The 21,124-nt window shown below is 34.9% G+C and overlaps 1 protein-coding gene across 1 annotated transcript in view; it reads left to right on the top strand.

Annotated features, from left to right (window-relative positions):
• Window positions 1–5,600: 5,600 nt before the first annotated feature.
• LOC149076565 (putative RNA-binding protein EEED8.10) overlaps window positions 5,601–21,124 on the top strand; it is a 68,016-nt gene continuing 52,492 nt past the window's right edge. The window contains exons 1-4 of the mRNA XM_089244149.1: window positions 5,601–5,782; window positions 6,908–7,421; window positions 7,769–7,863; window positions 18,383–18,466. Of these exons, the coding sequence (XP_089100275.1) occupies window positions 6,984–7,421; window positions 7,769–7,863; window positions 18,383–18,466 (617 nt within the window). The 5' untranslated portion in view covers window positions 5,601–5,782; window positions 6,908–6,983. The remainder of the gene's footprint in view (window positions 5,783–6,907; window positions 7,422–7,768; window positions 7,864–18,382; window positions 18,467–21,124) is intronic.

Below are 21,124 nucleotides of genomic sequence, written 5' to 3'. Positions count from 1 at the left end.
TTGAATTTTTATTCTTTATTGAATTCAAAGATTGCAATTATTTTTCAACTATTAAACTATATTATGATAATTACAACTATAAATGAGAATATTAATCTCCCACATTTGCCTTGGTGAACGCTTTTTTCGTGAAATTCATTTTAATCCACTGCAATTTGCAGTAACGCTTCATTTCCCGCCATTGTGATTTTTCCGTAATTTTAACAATATTGGGCAACTTTGCTCGGTTTTGGCGTCATTTTTGGCGATAATTGGCGATGTCCCGTATTTTCCCGTATTTGGAATCTCGATATCCCGTATTTTTCTCGAGGAAATATGGTCAGTCTAGTGATGCTTGATATCATAACTTATTGCAAAAAAGCGAGCACTAGTTGTCCAAACAAAACGCCATAGATTTAAAAAAAGTAAATTTAATAATTAAAAACAACTTAATAAAGCAAACAGCGGAAAATCTATATTTTCGCCAGCTGTTTGCTTTTATGTAGGTACTTTTTCTTTTGAGCATTGACACGGACGATCATCACCACTTTACTCACGTCTAAATTTTTGGTTAGATGACAGCACCAACACTATAAATCAAAAAGCCAAAAAAACTCTTTTTTTGGAGGTACTTTATTGTGAGCGTCATCTCTTTGCGTGCCCTGGAAATAATTGAACTTTTTGTTTGAAGCAGATTATTGGCTTTGCTTGTTGGGAACTGAACTGAATCCAATTCCGTTATTTGTTTTTGGAATCTCCTTATGTGACAAGACTTTAGTCAGAGATACAGTTGCATTGAAAGAAAATGGACTTTTAGCTCAAACCAAGTTCAGTTTTAAGCCGGGTTTTCCTAGGGGTAGAATTTCTGTGCCGTGTGCAGCATGAAAATGCTGATTGGTTAAAAACCTGAAATTCAGGTTTTTTTAACTAGTCAGCGTTTTCACGCGGCGCGCGCTGTAGAAACCTGCTCCTAGGAAAACCCGGCTTTAGGAACTAAATGAAAACTGCTTGATACAATTGACATGCTTTTGAAAAATATCTTTTTGCATGTAACAGATTTTAATTTGCGTTGAATTTTGATTTTTTCTGTTTCTGTATTCACATCAGATGTGAAATGAGATATTTCCTATGTTATGTATACCGCTGTTATTTATTTTTTAGAATGTGAGAAGCATTTGAATGGAAAAGAAAATTCGTAATTCTTGTTTGTGTGTGGATTTTTTTTTTTTTTTTTTAATCTCTCTGAAATTTTATATTTTGCTTTCTCTATGTGTATTTTTTGGTTAGAATTTTCAAGTGTGATTTTCCCCCCTCCCTATCACGTAAGATTTATGCAAATTCTACCATCTTTAATGTAAATTTTGCATTCATGTATTCACATTACATATATGTACTTACATATTTACATGTATATTACATAGGCTGACCATATTTCCTCGAGAGAAATACGGGACATCGGGATTCTAAATACGGGAAAATACGGGACTTCGCCAATTATCGCCAAAAACGACGCCAAAACCAAATAAAGTTGCCAAATATTGTTGAAATTACGGAAAAATCACAATGGCGGGAAATGATGCATTACTGCAAATTGCAGTGTATTAAAATGTATTCCACGGAAAAAAAAACGTTTACCAAGGCAAATGTGGGAGATTAATATCCCATATATAGTTGTAACTATCATAAAATAATTTGAGTTGAAAAATAATTTCAATCTTCGACTTTAATAAAGAATAAAAATTCAAGTAGGCTTCGTGTGAAATACGGGAAAAACCGGGACACTTTTGCCAAAAAGTCGGGACGGCCAAAAAAAGAGAAAATACCGGGACTGTCCCGGGAAATACGGGACGTATGGTCACCCTAATATTACATAGTGTAAATTTTTGTTTTAAAGCGGTCCTAAAGCCCTTGTGTCATGTCATGTCATGATACAATTGACACAGACTTGACCATCACTACACATGGAGGAAAGAATAACAGGAGGTGACATCAGGAACGAAAATTGAAGCCGTTGTGGCAACCCTATGAGCTGACGAGTAAGCCCAAACAAACCGCTCTTTTCCCTATACTTAACATGTGTTTTGCCGGATCGAATTCTTTTAAAATATTAATAACTAAATAAATTTAAGCACCATGATTGTTTAATGCGTCTTCAGGTAATCTACATGATCCGATAAAGGGGAAAGATAAAAGTTTATCCTTGTATAAGGGGTTTTTATATTTTTAATTTATTTTTGGAAAAGGGGAAGATCACTTTCCACTGTTAATAAAGTCATAAGTTTTTAGTTCAGTGCTTCAATTTATTTTAAAAATTCGATGCATCACATTAATGTCTACGGGAATATGATTAATTAAAATAATATGAAGCTGCAATAAAATGCAATTTCATAATTTTTTCTTTTAACTGTTTATCTTGCCTTTTTGTTCCGTTCATCATTATGATAGATCCAGGACATTTCGAAAGTGTTTCAGGCCCGTGGACGCTCGTCTTAAGCTTTACATGAGGAATTCTGATTTCTGAATCAATCCTGAGGTGCTCGAGGTGCCTTCTGACAGGGCCATAGCTAGGATTTTTGCCACCCGGGACAAACAGCATTTTGCCGCCTCCGTGCCTCAAAGTACTGGAAGTGCTCGAACGTCGTCCGCCACTGTGTATTTATGGTTTTGCTGCCTGTAGGCTGTACAAATTTCGCCACCCTTCTTCCGTTCCACTCTCATATTCTTGAATACGTATTACTGGAAATATATGCCGCCCATCCGAACCTTCCGCTATGTAGATGTAGTATTGAGAAAAAAATATTAAAAATAAAATACTTTTTTTACGAGCCGTGATAAGTCATCTCTCTGGACTATGGTATTTAGGAAAATAATCACTTGAGCCTTTTTTTTCCTCTCTTCATTTTGTACCTATTACTTTGCTTTTAAAGTGGTATGAGTACGAAAATTTGACAAAAAACAGTTTCGAACTGAATTTTAAATCTAAAATTGTGTGTCTGTGTGTTCGAGTTTTTGCCTGGCATGGAAATATTTCTACAATATTTTAATATAAACAGTTGAAAGGCATTATATATGCTAATGTTTTGCATATATAATGTTTTTCGCAAAAAAAGTCAGATTTTTTCAAACACCGCTTGTTCAAGTGTCTTTAAACATTGTATTTCTCTCAGCACTGAGGTGTTACATACTTTGGCATAATTTTTTTAAAATTAAAATGCCGAGAAGAAATTTTGTGGCACAAGATATGGGTAAATTTTGGTTATTTTTGCAAAAGGCTCCATGTTGTTGAAGTTAATATTCGAAATTAAATAACAACTAAAATTGTAAAAGCTCTCGTTCAATTGTATAAATATATCCAAAGAATTTGAGGGAAAAAAATCGAGTTCCTGAAGTGAATAGTAAATTTTTATATGATTTTTAAAAATGGGGATGTTTCTCATAGGAAAGCATGGGAAGCCACGGTTTGTTTGTGTTTACTCGGTCCCTTTAATAGAGCGACCACTGGCTTCATCTGGCAACCTAGATTCCCCATGCTTTCTCAACGGAGGCGCTGGTCGCGTCACCTCCTGTTATTCTTTCCTCCATGATCACTACATTAGTCACTTCTAATTCTATAATTAGCTGGCACCACCAACACTACAAATCAAACAGCCGGAAAAAACTATTTTTCCCTTCCGTCTGCTTTTTTGCTGGTGCTTTATGTTGGGCGTTTTCCTTAATGTGCCGTGAAAATAATTCAAATTTTTATTTGACGCAGTTCAGTTTGTTCGTTTTGTCAATTGGGAACTGACTTAAATGAAAACTAATTCTTTAACACAGACTTGATCATCGTCATATAAGTCATTTTTAATTTTTATACTATAGTTTGTTTCAGGTTAACTTTGCAGTGGAGAGAAAGGTAGAGAGTGTATTCCTTCGCGCAAAATATAGTTCCCATACATCGGAGGTTTCTGATGATCATTTATATAGAATATTTCAAATTTTTTTATGATTTTGAAAAAGATACTGAAAAAATACCGTTTCGAACCAATGTATATTCGTTTAAAATTTTTAAATTAGAAATATATTGGTTACCATTATCAAAAATTCATGGCGAGCTCAAGAACATTTTGGCGCGATTTCCAAGAAATTTTCCCCGCCAATATTACTATCGTGCTTTTTTTTTTTTTGATTGCACAGAGTTATATACATATATTATATCGTCATTTTGTTGAATTTTTTCCGATACAATTTTTCATTCAGTTTTGCATGTAGTTATAGGCCTACACACCCAGACGAATATTCAATCAGGTTTTTTTTTTCTCGCGAAAATAACCTCCAACGAATTCAGATATTCACTTATAGATTACAGGAAGTGTCCCTCTTTCACGACAGCGCCGATACCGTTGTGAGAGGCTCTCTTTATGGGGGTAGGTTACGGTTCCAGACCCCCCCTTTTTTTTATACCTATTTCTTGCCGTGTTCGTAGGATAGGGGTGGTTTCTGAATTCCAATAGCCGATAGCGGAGGGTGTTGACATAAGTAATGTCTCTTTTTCACCCACACCAACTTCCTCCCCCACAGCAGAGGCTGTTCCTCCAGATGACCCTTCAGTGTCTCTCCAGATAAATATAAATAAGCGAGAGAGAGAGACCCACAATGGTTTAGGCTTGCAGTGTATTTTTTTCTTCTGTGACAGTTGTATCTTGCTTTTCACCAGAGATAGACACGCTAAAACGTTCTCCGTTCTCCGTTCTTTTTGGCAATAATGCATAAAGCACGTTATTGAAAAAGAAGAGGAATTTTGGGTTGCAGGTGGCCTGATGGAACACATGTTGGAGCAACAACAATTAATAAGTAATAAAGAATCAGATAATTCTACAACGTCAAGTGAGGATTCCATAGAATGGGAATCCGTGAAAAATGACTAAAACTGTAGTGATAATAAGTGGCATCGACGTATATGCGTTCGGGTGGGTGAGCGACGAAAATTTCGGCAAGAAAAGTGAGTAAAAGAATTCTAAATTTTTCTGTATCATTTTCATTATTATTTGGGGCTATTCCCAAATTCAAACGTGAAAACCGGGTTAATAGGAGTTACTAAGATACTTTTCAATAAAAAAAAAATGATTTCAAAAACCGCAACTTTGATTTCTGAAAGTATCGACAGTGATTTTTTTTTTTCATTAGCTAATTTTTTGTTACTAACTGACTGCAATTTTTTCTACAAGCATTACGTTACACGTAAAAAATATTTTTTTCTGCGAGATTGGCGAGAATCAGCCATACCTTACCGAGGCCGCGCATGGATACATAGGTTAAGAGGCTTTCGTTGTCATAGCAACGAGTGATGCGGTTCCCTCGTAGCTTCCTCTTCACTGCAAAGTTAACCTGAAACGGACTATAGACAGCAGCACCAATGCTGTGACTATAACAGTAGAAAAACATATTAAAAACTAACAAAAGTTTTGTATGATAGAGAGATAAGAATTTTGTTTGAGGCAGATAAGATAAACTTTTTGGATCAAATTTTAATTGTCGACGTCTAATTGAAATTTTATGATCAATCAAATTAATTTTTAGACCACGATGTAAGCTCGTCGAGATATGGCAACAGCCGATTGTTATGTTTACTTCCCGTCATGGCTCCCATGTCCCATCTAAATAATGCATTTTGAGACTTACAAGTGAGCTCTCACATATCTCCTATTTTAATTCCTCTTTTCATATCCCTTCGGAGTATTTACATATCGACTTTTAATCTAAAGACTGTTTCATTAAGAGGAAGCCATAAATAGCAGTTTTCGGAGATCGATCTATATAAAAGGTATTGAAATCTATATCTTAATTCATCAATTTTTTCACGCGCTTCTACTTATCATTTAGGGAACTCATATGTTTTTAATACGGGCATGACTGACTTTTTTTAAAAAGAATGTTTTTTTATATTAAAAACATTAAAGTCGCGCTTTGTTTAAAGCGTAAATAGCCAGCACCTCCTAGAGATAGAGCACCTCCTCTATCTCTAGGAGGTGCTGAAATAGTCCGCGGCTAAAATGTGTCCTTTAAGTCATCCGATGTGCGCTACAACTTGAAACTTAATTTAAAAAATGAACTAAGCGGCGTACATTTTCAGATTACTTAAGTAACTGTGGTGCAGTTCCAGATGAATTAAGTGTCCTACGGCATATTTGCAGATCACCATTACGCAGTTCCAGATCACTCAAGCAGCCCATGGCATATTTACAGGTCATTATAATTTGATCTGAAGAATCTGGATACCCGGAAAAAGTCTGGGTTTCAATTTTTTTATACCTAGAATATGCTTATTTATGCAACATGCTTGACCGTCGTTGTTTATTTAAAAGAATCTGGATACCCGGAAAAAGTCTGGTATCCAAATTTCAAAATTGGAGTATGAGGATGACAAAATTTTCTGAGGTCCACGGTATGGCTTTTAACATGAGAAAGTAAAAGAAAACACTATTTATGACTATTTTTTGTGAGTAAAAAAAAACTAAGAAATTTGGCTGGTGCCTAAATATTTTTTTGACTTCTCAAGCTCTGGTGCATTTGCATGCATGTATGTTTTGTATTCATTTACATTCAGTACAAGAAAATGATTGAAAGTGATAAATTTTATGTGAGTGTATATGATAGTATAATCTTAAGAGAAGTGTGAAATGATCATATTTCCTTAAAACAAGTATGGAAAATTGGGACAGTCTATGTACGAAATTGTGGGGCATCTCTAATAGTTGCCAAAATACTTAGCAATTGTTATTAAAAGTGTCAAACTACACTATCATCAATCAACAAATGGGAAATGAAGGGTTAGATTCAGGCTTGCTGAAGGAGTAAATATTTCATGGAGTGTTATTTGCGTTCTCCCAATCACTAAAATTGCTTTTCAATTAATAATTTTTTTTTGTTTATGCAAATTTAATTTCAGGATCAATGAATGCAGAAACAATCGAACTAATTCTCAATGAAGCAAGTGAGTAAGCAACTCTAACGTGCTGATCATCATGTTGGGATTTCGCTTCAGTTACCTCTACAAATTGCATACAGAGTCCTTTATGGGATTCAATGCAGTGTGTCTGCCCGGAAATCCACCAGGTGCATTCTACCGATCCAGCTTACCAGCAACTCCTGTTTCTACTCCCATCAGAGAAAATGGACGCTTCTCAGCCCAAGCTTTGCGGGAGCGCCTTTGCAGGACACCATCACCAAGGAAGTACAGGCTGTTTGAGCCCCGGGCTTCTGAACCTGATTTGGGGTTCAATGCACTTCAGGTTGGACTCCAGCTGTCCTCCCCTGATGATGAAATTGATGAAGATTCTCCATTCAATCCCATTCAGCAGCCCAGAATCGAACGACGTCTCGAACAGCTGGAACTAGAGAAAGAGAATATGCCAGCAGCTCGTTTGAAACGAAGAATCTTTGTGGGCAACATCAGCTATAGGGTAGGTAACTTCATTTAAAATGTAAATGTAATCAAAACAAAAATCTATGTTGTCGCTAAAATTTATGAACACTAAATTTATGTGACTGTCAATTTTACTAAATTTAATTGTGTTATTTTTTTTTTAATTTATATCAGTTCTGAATTTGATTTGCTAATTTTTCATTTCAAGAAATTATGAAGCATTTTCACTTATTTAATCATCAGTGATACAATTTGTCAAGGAATGAGACACACATTATGATTTTGATCTGAATTTTTTAAGAGTTAGCAAACATTATCATCTTAGTGTATTAATTTCTTATTCATTCCTTATTAATGTAGATTTTTATCATCTTAATTTATAAGGTTACCAAAAAAGAATTGCAAGAATTCTTTTCGAAATTCGGTAAAGTCGTCGACTGTCTCATAGTTCAAGATCATATAAAGAAAAGGCCCAGAGGGTATTTTTTTTTTCTCATTTTGTCTATCATTATTATTAAAAATGAAAAACAATAAAAAAAAAATCATGAAAGCTTTTCTTTTGAAAATTCTAATTTTATCCTCTTTTCCATATGCTTATCATAATTCCAGAATAGATTGATATAATACCATGTATAGGCAGCAGGGTTGGTAAAAAAACCGGTTTTTTTGAAAAAAACCAAAAAACCGGGTTTTTTTGGTTTAAACCAGGTTTTTTTTGGTTTAAACCGGTTTTTTTGTTTTAAATAGTATTAACATTAAAAACAACGAAATTTCTGAAAAATCATTCAAACTTCCAATAATTAACAGAAATAAAATGTTTATTAATGTAATTAACACTATTCCCATGCTAATTAATCAGTAAATATTTATTAAATTTTAACAAAAACCAACTTTTGCCATTTAATTATTTTTTGCTTAACTCAATGGATTACTGTGTGTTTGAAAATTCTTTTAATGTTATTATTAATCATATAATATATAAAGGTTTTTCTCCAGTTACTTTCAGTATACTTAATTAGGAAGCTATTTTGCAAAAGTAATAAAAATTAGGTGAATATAATGTATTTAATGAAGCATAAATAATGCAGATTAATTAGCAATGATTTACGATATACAGGGTGATTATAACTAAGGTTCTGATTTCAAAACACTGTAAAAAAAGAACAATTGTCAGAATGACTTGAAAATTTACATGAATATTCCTGAAAAAATTCAATTTTATTTGATAAAGGGGAAAAAATACTTAAAACTGTAAAATTAATGACATCATCCAATATGTGGGAAATTTGCTCGCAGAATGGAAACGATAGCCAGTCATGGCAAAATGATACCTTAATTATAGCATTCACGATTTCATAATTCATGGAAACATCACAAAAAATGAAGTAATTGAACAAATAACTACAACTTACTTAAAAAATGTTAAATATGTTGTCCACCGCGTGTTCTGGCTATGAGGTTGAAAGCACAAAAACTCTTGTTCGACAACAGAATAAATGAAGTGCAAAATTTTGGCCTGTAATGCGAATCATGGCTCGTTGACCACATCAAAATTTGTTCTAAATTTTTGCTCATTATGCGAATTGCTCATTAACCAAAGTTCCACTGTATTCATATCAATCATAGCCTTAAATGGAAAACTCATGTAAAATATTTGCAAAATAAACAGTGTTATGTAATTTACAAACTATATTACCTTAAACCATATGTAGATCATTCATTCATGTTAACACTTTATCAGGATTGGTAAAAAAATCGGTTTTTTTGAAAAAAACCAAAAAACCGGGTTTTTTTGGTTTAAACCAGGTTTTTTTGGTTCAAACCAGGTTTTTTTTGGTTCAAACCGGTTTTTTTGTTTTAAATAGTATAAACATTAAAAACAATGAAATTTCTGAAAAATCATTCACACTTCCAATAATTAACTAAAATAAAATGTTTATTAATGTAATTAACACTATTCCCATGCTAATTAATCAATAAATATTTATTACATTTTAACAAAAACCAACTTTTGCAATTTAATTATTTTTTGCTTAACTCAATGGATTACTTGTGTGTTTGAAAATTCTTTTAATGTTATTATTAATCATATAATATATAAAGGTTTTTCTCCATTTACTTTCAGTATACTTAATTAGGAAGCTATTTTGCAAAAGTAATAAAAATTAGGTGAATATAATGTATTTAATGAAGCATAAATAATGCAGATTAATTAGCAGTGATTTACGATATACAGGGTGATTATAACTAAGGTTCTGATCTCAAAACACTGTAAAAAAAGAACAATTGTCAGAATGACTTGAAATTTTACATGAATATTCCTGAAAAAATTCAATTTTGTTTGATAAAGGGGAAAAAATACTTAAAAATGTAAAATTAATGACATCACCCAACATGTGGGAAATTTGCTCGCAGAATGGAAACGATAGCCAGTCATGGCAAAACTATAACTTAATTATAGCATTGCACGAGTCCATAATTCACGGAAACATCACAAAAAAAAATGAAGTAATTGAACAAATAACTACAACTTACTCAAAAAATGTTAAATACACTCATTGCCATAAAAATTTGCGCACCCAGAAGAAGTCGTCAAAATGAAACTAAATTTTACACATGTAAGTACTACGTTGATATAAGTAAGTGATTAGAAAATCCAAGAAAAAGGATCATTTATTGCCGAAAAAAGTACAGATGAACAGAAGTTTTAGTACTCTGTTGGACCCCCTCTAGCACGAATGCACGATGCGATACGAGCGGGCATTGAGGCATACAAGTTCTGTATGATGTCCTGAGACATCTCATTCCACAGTTGCTGTAAATGCGCCTCTAGATCGACCAACCTCGTAGGGTGTCCAACTTGCCGTCCCAAATGATCCCAGATATGCTCGATTGGTGACAAATCTAGGGATAGAACAGTCCAGGGAAGGGTGGTAATATGGCGGAGGCAGTCTTGTGACATACTTGCTGTGTGTGGCCTAGCATTGTCTTGTTGAAAAATGGCTCCTGGAAGCCCTGCCATGAGTGGCAACACATGTGGCTGAAGGATGTTCTGGACGTACCGCTGGGCTGTCATTGTGCCATGGATCAATATTAGCGATGACCGTGTATTGTAAGCAATGGCACCCCATACCATGACACCAGCTGTGGGAGCGGTGTGTTGCTGTAAAGCGAAGGCAGGATTGAAGCGTTCACCACTGGGCCTCCACACACGAACACGATTGTCATCACTGCTCAAGTTGAATCTCGATTCGTCGCTGAAGACGGCCTGGTTCCATTCCGTTGCAGTCCAATCCCGTCGTGCTCGACACCACTCCAAACGGAGACGTTGGTGGGTGGGTGTCATTGGCAGCACACGTAATGGGCGCCTCGATGCCAGATGTCCTTCAGCCAGGCGCCTTGCAATGGTTCGGGAAGACACAGGGGCCCCTAGTGAAGCTGCTGCCTGTGTCTGGATAGCGGCCAATGAGGCAGTTGGCTCTACGCGTGCGTTTCGGATGATGTGACGTTCTTCTCGATGACTGGTCTGTCGAGGGCGTCCTGAACCTGGTCGCCGTGTAAATGACGTCTCTTCTGTCCACTGGTCCCAACACCGCCTCACAGTAAAATCAGAACGGCCTAGTTGACGAGCTACTCGCCGAGCTGACCACCCAGCTTCCATCATCCCGATGATTCTTCCCCTATCGAACTCTGACAACTGCTCATATGGTCTTCGACGGCGGCGTAACGGCATGTCTGCCTCAGCATTTCCTTTGCAAACGATTAAATACACTCCAGCAAACTCTGCTTACCTGTTTTATACTCCAAGGAGAACGAAGTTCAACGCCCTCTAGTGGCATTACGCAATGTGCAATCACGCTGCATTTCTAATCATTTGCATATCTGCCCGACATGTACCTTCAGGCCAACTTTCGTTTCGATCCCACAATTATTTCTTGTGCGCAAATTTTTATGGCAATGAGTGTATGTTGTCCACCGCGTGTTCTGGCTATGAGGCTGAAAGCACAAAAATTCTTGTTCAACAGCAGAATCGGAGTATGCCATGGTCATAATGTGGATGTGCTTGCAATTCAGCTTTATTAAACCAAACGCACCCTCTTTCCCCCGTTCATATTCCTGAGGAATGAGGAACTTCTAACATATAGGGAATGTGCTGGAGATCACAATTCACCAAAGTTTGCAATCTGACCATAGTTTATAACATTTTGAGGTACCCCCAAAGCCAGAAGTTGCAAGGGTTAAGGTGCATCCTGTCAAAATGGGTCTTCAGCAGCTGCTTTGCTGGTATTGCAATGTGCATCTTGATAGAAGTTCTATCCACACACTGATGCTGTGGAAGTGCCGAAATGATGTGGTTGCACAAAATAGATTATACTGCTGGCCAAGTACAGCATCATCTACTTGCACATTTTTCACTTTTTTCTTTTGCGAAAGAAACGTCCATTGCTTCAGGAGTATCCATGCAAATTTTCAGGTCATTCCGATCAGTACTTATTGTATAGTTTTGGAATCAAAACTTAAACTATAATCACCCTGTATATAGCTGATTATTTTTTATAAATCTGTTACTACTATACAGTAGAACCTTGATTAACTGGGCTTAACAGTGTGTGTGTGAAAGTATAAAAAAAACAACTATTGAATATTAAGACAGAGATATACAGTAGGAGATTAGGAGATGTGTTACTTCTTATGGGAATGAAAATGTATGTGAGGTAACGTAAGTACTAGTACACTAGTCTTTGTCCTTTAAGGACAGCTGGTGTCTTTATTGGATTATAGGACCACCTGCCCCTAGCATGATCGTGTCACTACTGTAGCTGCTTCTTTGTGAAGGGAAAAAGAAACCCTGTGAGATAATACACCACTACATTTAGATGTGTGATGCAATCCTTATTCATGAATTTGCTAAAGATAGAGCATCAGAATGTAGCCAAAGGTTAGAAAATGTTGTAAGAATGAAGTTTTGGCTTTTATATATAACTTTAAATGACTAAGATACTTCATATGAAAAATATATATATATTCTGGCCACTTTTATGAGACTTTTTGAAAAAAAACCACTTATAAAATCTTATATCATTTAAAGATATACTGTCAGAATGTACCCCAAGGATATAAAACGAGGTAAAAATGAAGCATTTTGGCTAATAATGAACAAATATGATATTTTTCAGGAGAAAAAAATGATATTTAGGCCACTTTTATCTGATTTTTTTGAAAAAAACCAGTTGGTTAAAACCAAACAACCCTGTAGGCACATCCAAAAAAGTGACTATAAATAACTAAAAAAATGGAACTGAAAAGAAATATATTAGATGAATACAAAATGTATGGAAGTTAAATTTAATATATTTTATTTATATAGTTTATTGTTATAGTTTATGTTCTAGTCATTTGTTATATACAGTCCTTCTGTATTTGCTGGGTTACGTTCCTGGGATGGCCACAAATAAGAAAAATCAGCGAAATAACCCAAACCCCCTAAAATATTGTTCTTTAGGCATCTCATTTTTACAGTACCGGCTTTGTGTGGAAGAAGTAGAAGTGGGTGCACGGCTCAATTTCCCTCATAGGCATTTGTCCAGGTCTCCATGTTTTGCACGTGGGGGGTAAGAACTTTATCTTATGTATTTTACTCAAATTTTTATAAATTTTAAATTATAAAATTTTGAAAGAGAGAATTTCTCTTAAATCGCGTCATACTGCAGTCAAACATCGCTATAGTGAACCCGGGATATAGTGAATCTCGGTTATAGTGAACTTTTTCAGTGGTCCCAACCATAGGCGTACGCAGAATTTGCTCAAATTGGGGGGGTTTCAGATTTTTTTCCTTCTTGGGGAGTGTACGTGTTTTTCTGCAAAATAACACTATAATCTTGGCTTAAGGTGGGTTAGAACCCCAAATTCCCCCTTGCGTAGGCCAATGGTCCCAACTGAACACCTATTTAACTAATTTCAATGTTTCAACAAATTTGGATATAGTGAACCTTGGGTTATATTGGGTTATAGTGAACTTTTATTGGCTCGGCAAATGGTACAGTATAACAGGGTTTGACTGTATTTCTAAAATGCCCACCATTAGCAAATCCTATTAAACATTAATTTTAATATTATACCAATAATTAATAGACTTTACACAGCATGTTCGAGAGCCACTGTGGTGGTTGAGTGGTCATAGCGATGGACTCGCATCACAAGGATTTGGGTTCAAATGCCACCGTCACCGCAGTTGGTGGTTGGCTGAAGTTGGTTTTCTGCGGTTCCCAACTTTGAGGTGCAAATGCAAGCCATTCTCCCCATTAAAAAGTCTCGCAGCAGAGATCAGCAGGCCTACAATGTTGCAATTATTCATTCATTATACTTCACTCTCTATGCGTTGAGAAGGAAAAAACTCATAGTTTAAAAAATTGATTGCAGATGGCAGCACTACACATAGAAAGCATTACACAGAAACAAACTTCACAAAAGGTTCACCATACATACACATTCCAACATGTACCAATTCGTTAGAAGTTCGGCAGAGGAAGATGGACGAGGTGCATGTCTGGTTTAGTAGTGGTAGCATGTTTGAGACAGTTTTGCACGCTATGAAAAATTGGCTAAGGTGAATTGTGTAGTGACAAGCAAAATTATAAAACTCTTCGAGCAATGAAAACACCAAAGAGTAAAGACCCAGAAATTCTGAATGCAATGAGGCTTTTTGGATCACGTGATATTCCCCCTTTTTTTGAGGGACATACAAGGTAACCAATATGGCGACTTCCTGTGCGATTCATGAAAGAAACAAATCTGAATTAAAGAAACATAAAAATGAATAGTTTTTTTATTCTTTTTAATGGGAGCTAGAAATTTTGAATTTTTTTAAACTTCAAGTTATCGATCTACCTGTTTTTCATTCAAAAAATGCTTGATTAAAGCTGCAGTTCTTCGATGTAATTTATATGGGCCCATAATTAATTTAAAACATCTTAAAGTATGTGGATTGATGCAATTGGGTAATATAAGACAATATAGAGACATTAATTCTTATTTTCCCGCTTTGGAAGATATAAATAAAAATTGGAAATCAATGTTATTGTATGGATACTCAACTCAAAAGTAAATCCGGCTAATTACTTTATATTTAATTTTCTGGGTTTCGTATCTCTATGCGAACTCAGTATTTCAAAAGTCGTGAATTCAATACAATTTTTTAAATTATTGTTGTGGTGGAAAACCCCACTAAATTTCCGCTTTTCTACAGTAAAATCGACAATTTTAACACTGATTCCTATGGGGATCATCCTTTGCCTGACCCTCAGAGTTATGCTGATGATGATTCTGACATCTATTAAAAAAGCCTCATTACTAGGACGATTAAAAAGTGCCAAATCATTATAAAGGCATAAACTAATACCTATACTGGCAGCATTAAAGAAGTGACAAACCATTTTAAAGGCATATACACATTTTAAACGCATTGCTGAGGAACCATGGTAACTAAAATAAACATTCTGAAAGTGATTGGTGAGGCCCAGAAACCGTTGTTGCCCGACAGTTTTTTGCCCATTTGGGGCATTTGCCCAAGTCTGACAAACTTTTAAAGTAGCCTATCGTTCAAGTTGGGTCCCATTTGGTATATATATGCAAAATTTGCTGCGATCAAAAATTGTAGATTTGTATAGAGAACATACACACAATTTTATATACCCTATATACTCGTGTATAAGGCGACTTGTATATAAGCTGACCCCCCCCCCCTTCCCCACTTCAGGACAACCAAAACCGCAATAAATTGAAAATCCGTATATAAGCCGACCACAAAAAAATCCATGCATTTTAGAGAGAAAAAAATTCTTATATTTTTTCATGCAAAAGGAATAGCTTACGGGAATTTACAATAGAAAATGATTCGAACTTTTTAATCTGTTTCTTCTGTCTCCAATCGTAATCCATCAGATCATCATAGGGGGTGTGGCATTTTCATTTTTATCTTCATCTGAGCTGTCATCGCCATTTTCAAAGAGGATATCATCTTCAGTTCTGTCCATCACACTGCTGATGCAACACTTTTTGAAGGATTGGATGATAATTTTGGTAGAAACAGAATTCCATGTCTCATGTACCCATTGGCACACTAGGCCAATGCCAAGTTTCCTCAAGGCACCGCTTTTTTTTTTGTGGTTTCTTTATCATCGGAACTCATCCATTTGATCCACAAATTCCTCAAATAGTCTTTGAAAGGCTTGTTGATTCTCACATCTGTACAATTGACGTTAGCCCACCTGGTATCAAAGCCAATGATGTTTTCGATTTCTTTGCTTCAGTTTGACATTATCGGTTCTGTGGGGTTTTAACATATTCCATACCAATAATGCAAGTTTCTCGAACATTGCTACAAAAATGACTACTGATTGCGGGGGTCGATATTTTCTCTGAAAATTGCTCGAGTATAAGCCGACCCCCCCCCCCTCCGGGAACAAATTTTTCCACAAAAAAACTCGGCTTATACACGAGTATAAGATAAGATAACTAAAAAATTAGATTTTTATGACATTATCAATGATTTCGCTAATATTAGTGTGTGAAAAAACATTTATTATAAGATATTTCATGAACGATTATATTTATATTTTTACAAAATATATTTTTCATTTAAAATAATGAATATTTTTTTTATGTGTTTAGAAATAATATGTGCAGTATTTGCTGATGTACCAAACATCTTCGACCATAGTTGAGGGGAGCCCTCAATCCCTCTTTTGCCCAGGGCCCCATCAAGTCAAAGTTGGGCCCTGGAGGGGAGTCCAATGATTCAAGGAGATGCTTTCTGGAAAGAAGAACATGTCTTAGTCATTTCTTTTTAAATTCCAGTTAATTTTTGTTAAAGTATAGTAGCAGAGCTTCTCCTTTACTAATTTTTCTGCGCGTGAAAAAACATCACAGTTGGGTATATTTCATAGAAACAACCTGTAAGATACGGAAATCAGTACCCGGATTTCCAGTACCCGGAATGACTCATCAGGGAAGCTGCTAAATGAAGAAGGAAAGAAGGGAAAAATTATACTGACAAATATAGCGCGGGACCCACGGAGGAGAAAAATGATAACGGTCACCCTCGGGATATTTTTTGTATTTATGGTAAGGTGATGTGATCAGTACATAGCAACTGAAGGTTGGTAATTTCTCTATCCTCCTTAGCTAAATAAATGTTGTTATTGTTTTGAAAGCAACCACTCATCAATGAGTACCTGTGCAATTACTCGGCCACAGGAAGAAGGACCATTACTCAACCCATTGCTGATTTAAACTTACGAAGCCTTTGCTATGTTGCTCATAATGAAATTCTAATACTCAGGATTTGCAGATTAAATAATGATGGATATAGTGTGTAAATTATGCAATACATAACTTGCAATTTGCATACCCTTTTTATTGCACCTACAGAAAACCACACTTTCTACATGAGAGAGGTGGATCCAGGGCTATATAGCAGCAGGTGTAGCTGCAGCAGCAGCTGATCAAATTTTACATTCTTATTTTTTGATTTATTTGATTTTATTTGATTGTAGACTGTAAATTATTACCTCAATAGTGTTTTCAAAAAAAAAAGCTGGGAAAGAGACAGCAACCATGAATATGAAAAAAATCCTAACTGATTGTTGGACTAAAATTGCCATGTGATCAATTTAGTGAAATGACTCTGAGAAGAACAATAATATGCAGTCAACATTCATTATAATAACTAATGTTATTGTGTGTGTGTGTGTGACAGTTCCATTGTAATGGCCGGTGCAATAAGTTCTGATTGTTTTTCCTATACATGCCCCATGTTATTTTTCATCCAATATAATGTATAATGAACTACAAAGACCATTCTACCTAATGTAATGTCTGGACTAAGCTCTGCCCTGCTTCTTTTTTACAAAGAAATGTATAAAATCTGTATTTTTACTCAAAATTGTGTTTGACCTATGATGTTGGAAAATTCGTTACTGGTATGTGTAATTATTAAACTTTTATTATTTTCTAACTTGATGCATTTTTCACTACAACTGCTTATAACAAAGGGACGAATATAATTTTTTTCTTCTCTCTGAATGTTATGGTTAATAAAGGTGAATTCTATGAAAAAGCTAATTTTTTCCAAATTTTGGATATAATATAATGACCTCCAAATATAACATTCATTTCTATGGAACGAAAGGGCGGGGTCATTATAAGGAACATTAACTGCATTATAAAAATCAGATGGTATCCTGTCAGTGCTTCTCAACCTGGGGCAATATGGCTCCCTTGTGTTCCTGGGATATTCTAGGGGGCCACAAGAGAAAATCAGAAGAAAGGTGAATCACGACAGGTGGTGAAGGGACTCATAGAGAGCTGTGAAGAGAAAAATAGCTTTAAAAGTAAAACATGGTTGAAAAATATTACTACTTTCAGAATCCATCAGATCCATCCATAGAACCAGGGCCATCTTAAACCTTGGGTCTATGTGGGCATGACCTGGGTCTTCATGTCTATAATGGAGGGAGGGCGGCTGCACTATATGGGATCTGGTACTATGATTTTCATATGTAAGCTGTTACTTCCAGCTAAGTATGGAGTGCCCTCAGAACAATGGTTGATATGTTGGGAGGGTTGATTTATCGTGCAGGTTCATTGGATCGTCCCGTATTTTACATATACCATTTTTTATCATATAATTTTATTCCTGGGAGAGATGATAATCCACATTTTGAATCCATGCCTAGCCAGGATTCCAGAGATTGATCTGATTTATTGATATTTCATTCATAATAAATTTCGTTTCGATTAGACTAAATTTGATAAGTAGAAAGTATCTCACTCTTGGATGAGGGTAGAGGAAGCTCTGGATAGGGGGTGGGGAAGGGGGCACAAAAAAAAAGTGATCCATAGGAGGCTATGAGCTGGAAAAAGTTAAGAAACACTGCTGTAGAACATAATATTTTCATCTATCATTGCAATATATATTATTGTGTTTCTATATTACAGGTATGGATTTGTCATATTTTCCAATCAGCAAGATGCTGAAAAAGCACGTTATGCGTCACCATCTGAATTAGAGCATGATGGAAGGCATGTAGTATTTTTTGATTTACAATTATTTTTCATTTCTGAAATTTAACTATCAAACCAACTGTAAAATATACAAGGTCATTGAATAAGGTGAAAGCTGCAGATTTTTCTCTCAATATTCCGAATGAAAATGTAACTTTATATGCATAAATACAGCGCTGGAAGATTTGGTTAAACCTTTATCTCCCTTTACTTTTGGTTCATTATCTTCTGCTATAAAAATTGTGAGACAATTTGGTTACAGATTCGTATCATCTGATTTCTGCAATGGACATGAAACATTTCATAACCTAATTTATTGTTTTTACAAAAAAAACTCCATAGAAAGGTAAAGGTTATTTAGAAAAATGAAGCATCTGAAAAATTGAAAAATGTTTGAAAAAGAAACCCAAATATCCAGGAAAAAGCACTCATCAAAACTCAATGTTAATGTTTGACTCTATTCTGATGTCTTAAATATTTTGTTTTGTAATTATTATTAATATTGTTATTTTATGGATTTGTATTTCTTGCCTGTGTCTTAGCTGTTTGCTGAAATAAATATTCCACACTTCTGATAAAATTGTTGAAATTTCTGTATTATATAAGCACTTTTTATGTTACTTTTTCTTGTAATATGTGCATACGTTTTAAAAATTTAACATCATTTTTATTTATTTTTTTCAATTGCAAAAACAACACACAATCACATATAATACAAAAAAAAATAAAAATAATAATGAATAAAACTAATACTTGTACATGCATTATGCAGCTCTTATGGTTTGATTCGTCCTAGAAGCTTAATAAAATTTCTATATACAATAAACAACAGTACGCTCTGCGAATACATTTCAGACTTTTTGGTTGTTCCAATTTTGTCTTGGAACTTGCGCCTATATGAGTATTACATGTTATTGTTTGTTTATTATTACATTTACATGGCTCCCACTCGTCCTACTTTTCCACCAAATCCTATCAACAAAATTTGTATAATTCATATTAATTGAGGGAATCATCGATATAATGTAGAGTAATGCAAATGTAGTAAATTGCAATTAATGATTCTGCCAAAGCAGAAATTGTATCGTTTTTCAGGTTCTTTGTGGGGAGTGTATAAGGACCATTTGGTTTATTAATTTTTCTATTGCTTATTTTGAAAGTTCAACATGTAGAGTAGTGATTAAAAACTTTTGCGTGGTTGAAAAATAATAATTTTTTGTATTTATATACACAACTTCATGGTCTTGAACAGTAACAATTAACATTCATCATTAAAAATTATGGTGCACATTTTCTGTATAAGTGAAACCTATACAGAGAAACCTTCGGCCAAACATTTCCGGTAAGGTTCCTGGTCCCTGCCCCATGAACAGTAAAACCTCAATAATTAAAGCATGGGGAAAAAATATTAATGTGTATAAGGGAAAATAATGCATACAACTTCACAAATGTTTTAAATTTGATGAACAATATGGTTTCAAAAGTTCATCGATAACCTCTGGACTAGCTGGTGTAAAGCAAAAATAATTTTCAATTACTATATGTTTTTCAAAAAAAAACCCCAACAAAAAAGGATATTTAATACAAAAACTTCTTTTTTTCCCTTAAGTTCAATTTATTTAAATTATCCATTGTTTTTAAGATATTACAGAATCAATGGATATTTTTTCTTTGCCTTTTCTGCAAACAATTTGATATTTTTTAGGTCTTACATTTACTTGCAGCAACCGATATGTTTGAAATGTCATAAATACAAAAAAAAGTTTAAGAAAAATTTAATTTGGCTATAAGTTATTGATAAATATTTAAAAAGACATGAAATATGAAAGAAATATAAGTAGAAAATGATTTTAAAAAGTTCTGCACGTAATTTCCATGTATTTTGTGTGTGCTGCTTGGACACGATTCAGGCTAATCTTTCGAGAATAACCCACATAGACCAGTGTTTTATGCCTGGCATTCATCCGAAGATCCCCTTGGTCAAACACGGATGGAACCGTAGCTCCATTTCTCGCAGTGAAGGGCGTTGGGGGCGCACACCCAGATAATAAATTGGGCAGGGTTCCCACTTACCCTACCTTTCCTACTTTTTGGTAAAATGACCTACTTTTGTCCTACTTTCTTGGTTTTGTACTACTTTTTCTACATTTTTTACCAAATCAACAAAATTTGTGTATGTGGACCATTTGGTTTATTTATTTTTCATTTGTTTAGTTTGAGGGTTCAACAAGTAGAGTAGTCCTGGAAAACTTCTGTCTGAATGGAAAAGATAATTTTGTGTTTAGTACTTCATGGTCTTGGACAGTAACCATTCATCATTCAAAACTGTAGTCCACATCTTGTGTATAGGTGAAACAACAGTTTGCATAATAAAGCATATATGGGCACATAGGCCTATTCTAGGTTTTGTGACTGAACTGATGATACCCAATAGCATTCAGTTGTCTTCTGTATTTAGGGCATGCAGAGGCATAAACAATGCTCAGTAAAGAGCTAGGGAATGAAAATGCTTCATTTGTCAAAAACTATTACACTGGTATTGAACACTAGAATTTAAACAAATCCTTTTAAAAAAGGGATGGACAATGCAGTAAAACCATCTGGTCCACCTTGACTTATTTGTATCCGATTTTTTAATTAACATTTTGCACTGCTTTTGGAAGGTGTCTTGAAAGA

This window comes from Pholcus phalangioides, unplaced genomic scaffold (assembly GCF_987345545.1).
Source record: "Pholcus phalangioides strain wild (caught in Gottingen) unplaced genomic scaffold, Ppha-v1.0 ptg000015l_1, whole genome shotgun sequence".
NCBI classification, from domain to species: Eukaryota; Metazoa; Arthropoda; class Arachnida; order Araneae; family Pholcidae; genus Pholcus; species Pholcus phalangioides.
Note: the sequence above shows the minus strand (reverse complement) of the source record. Positions and strands in the feature narration are given on the sequence as shown.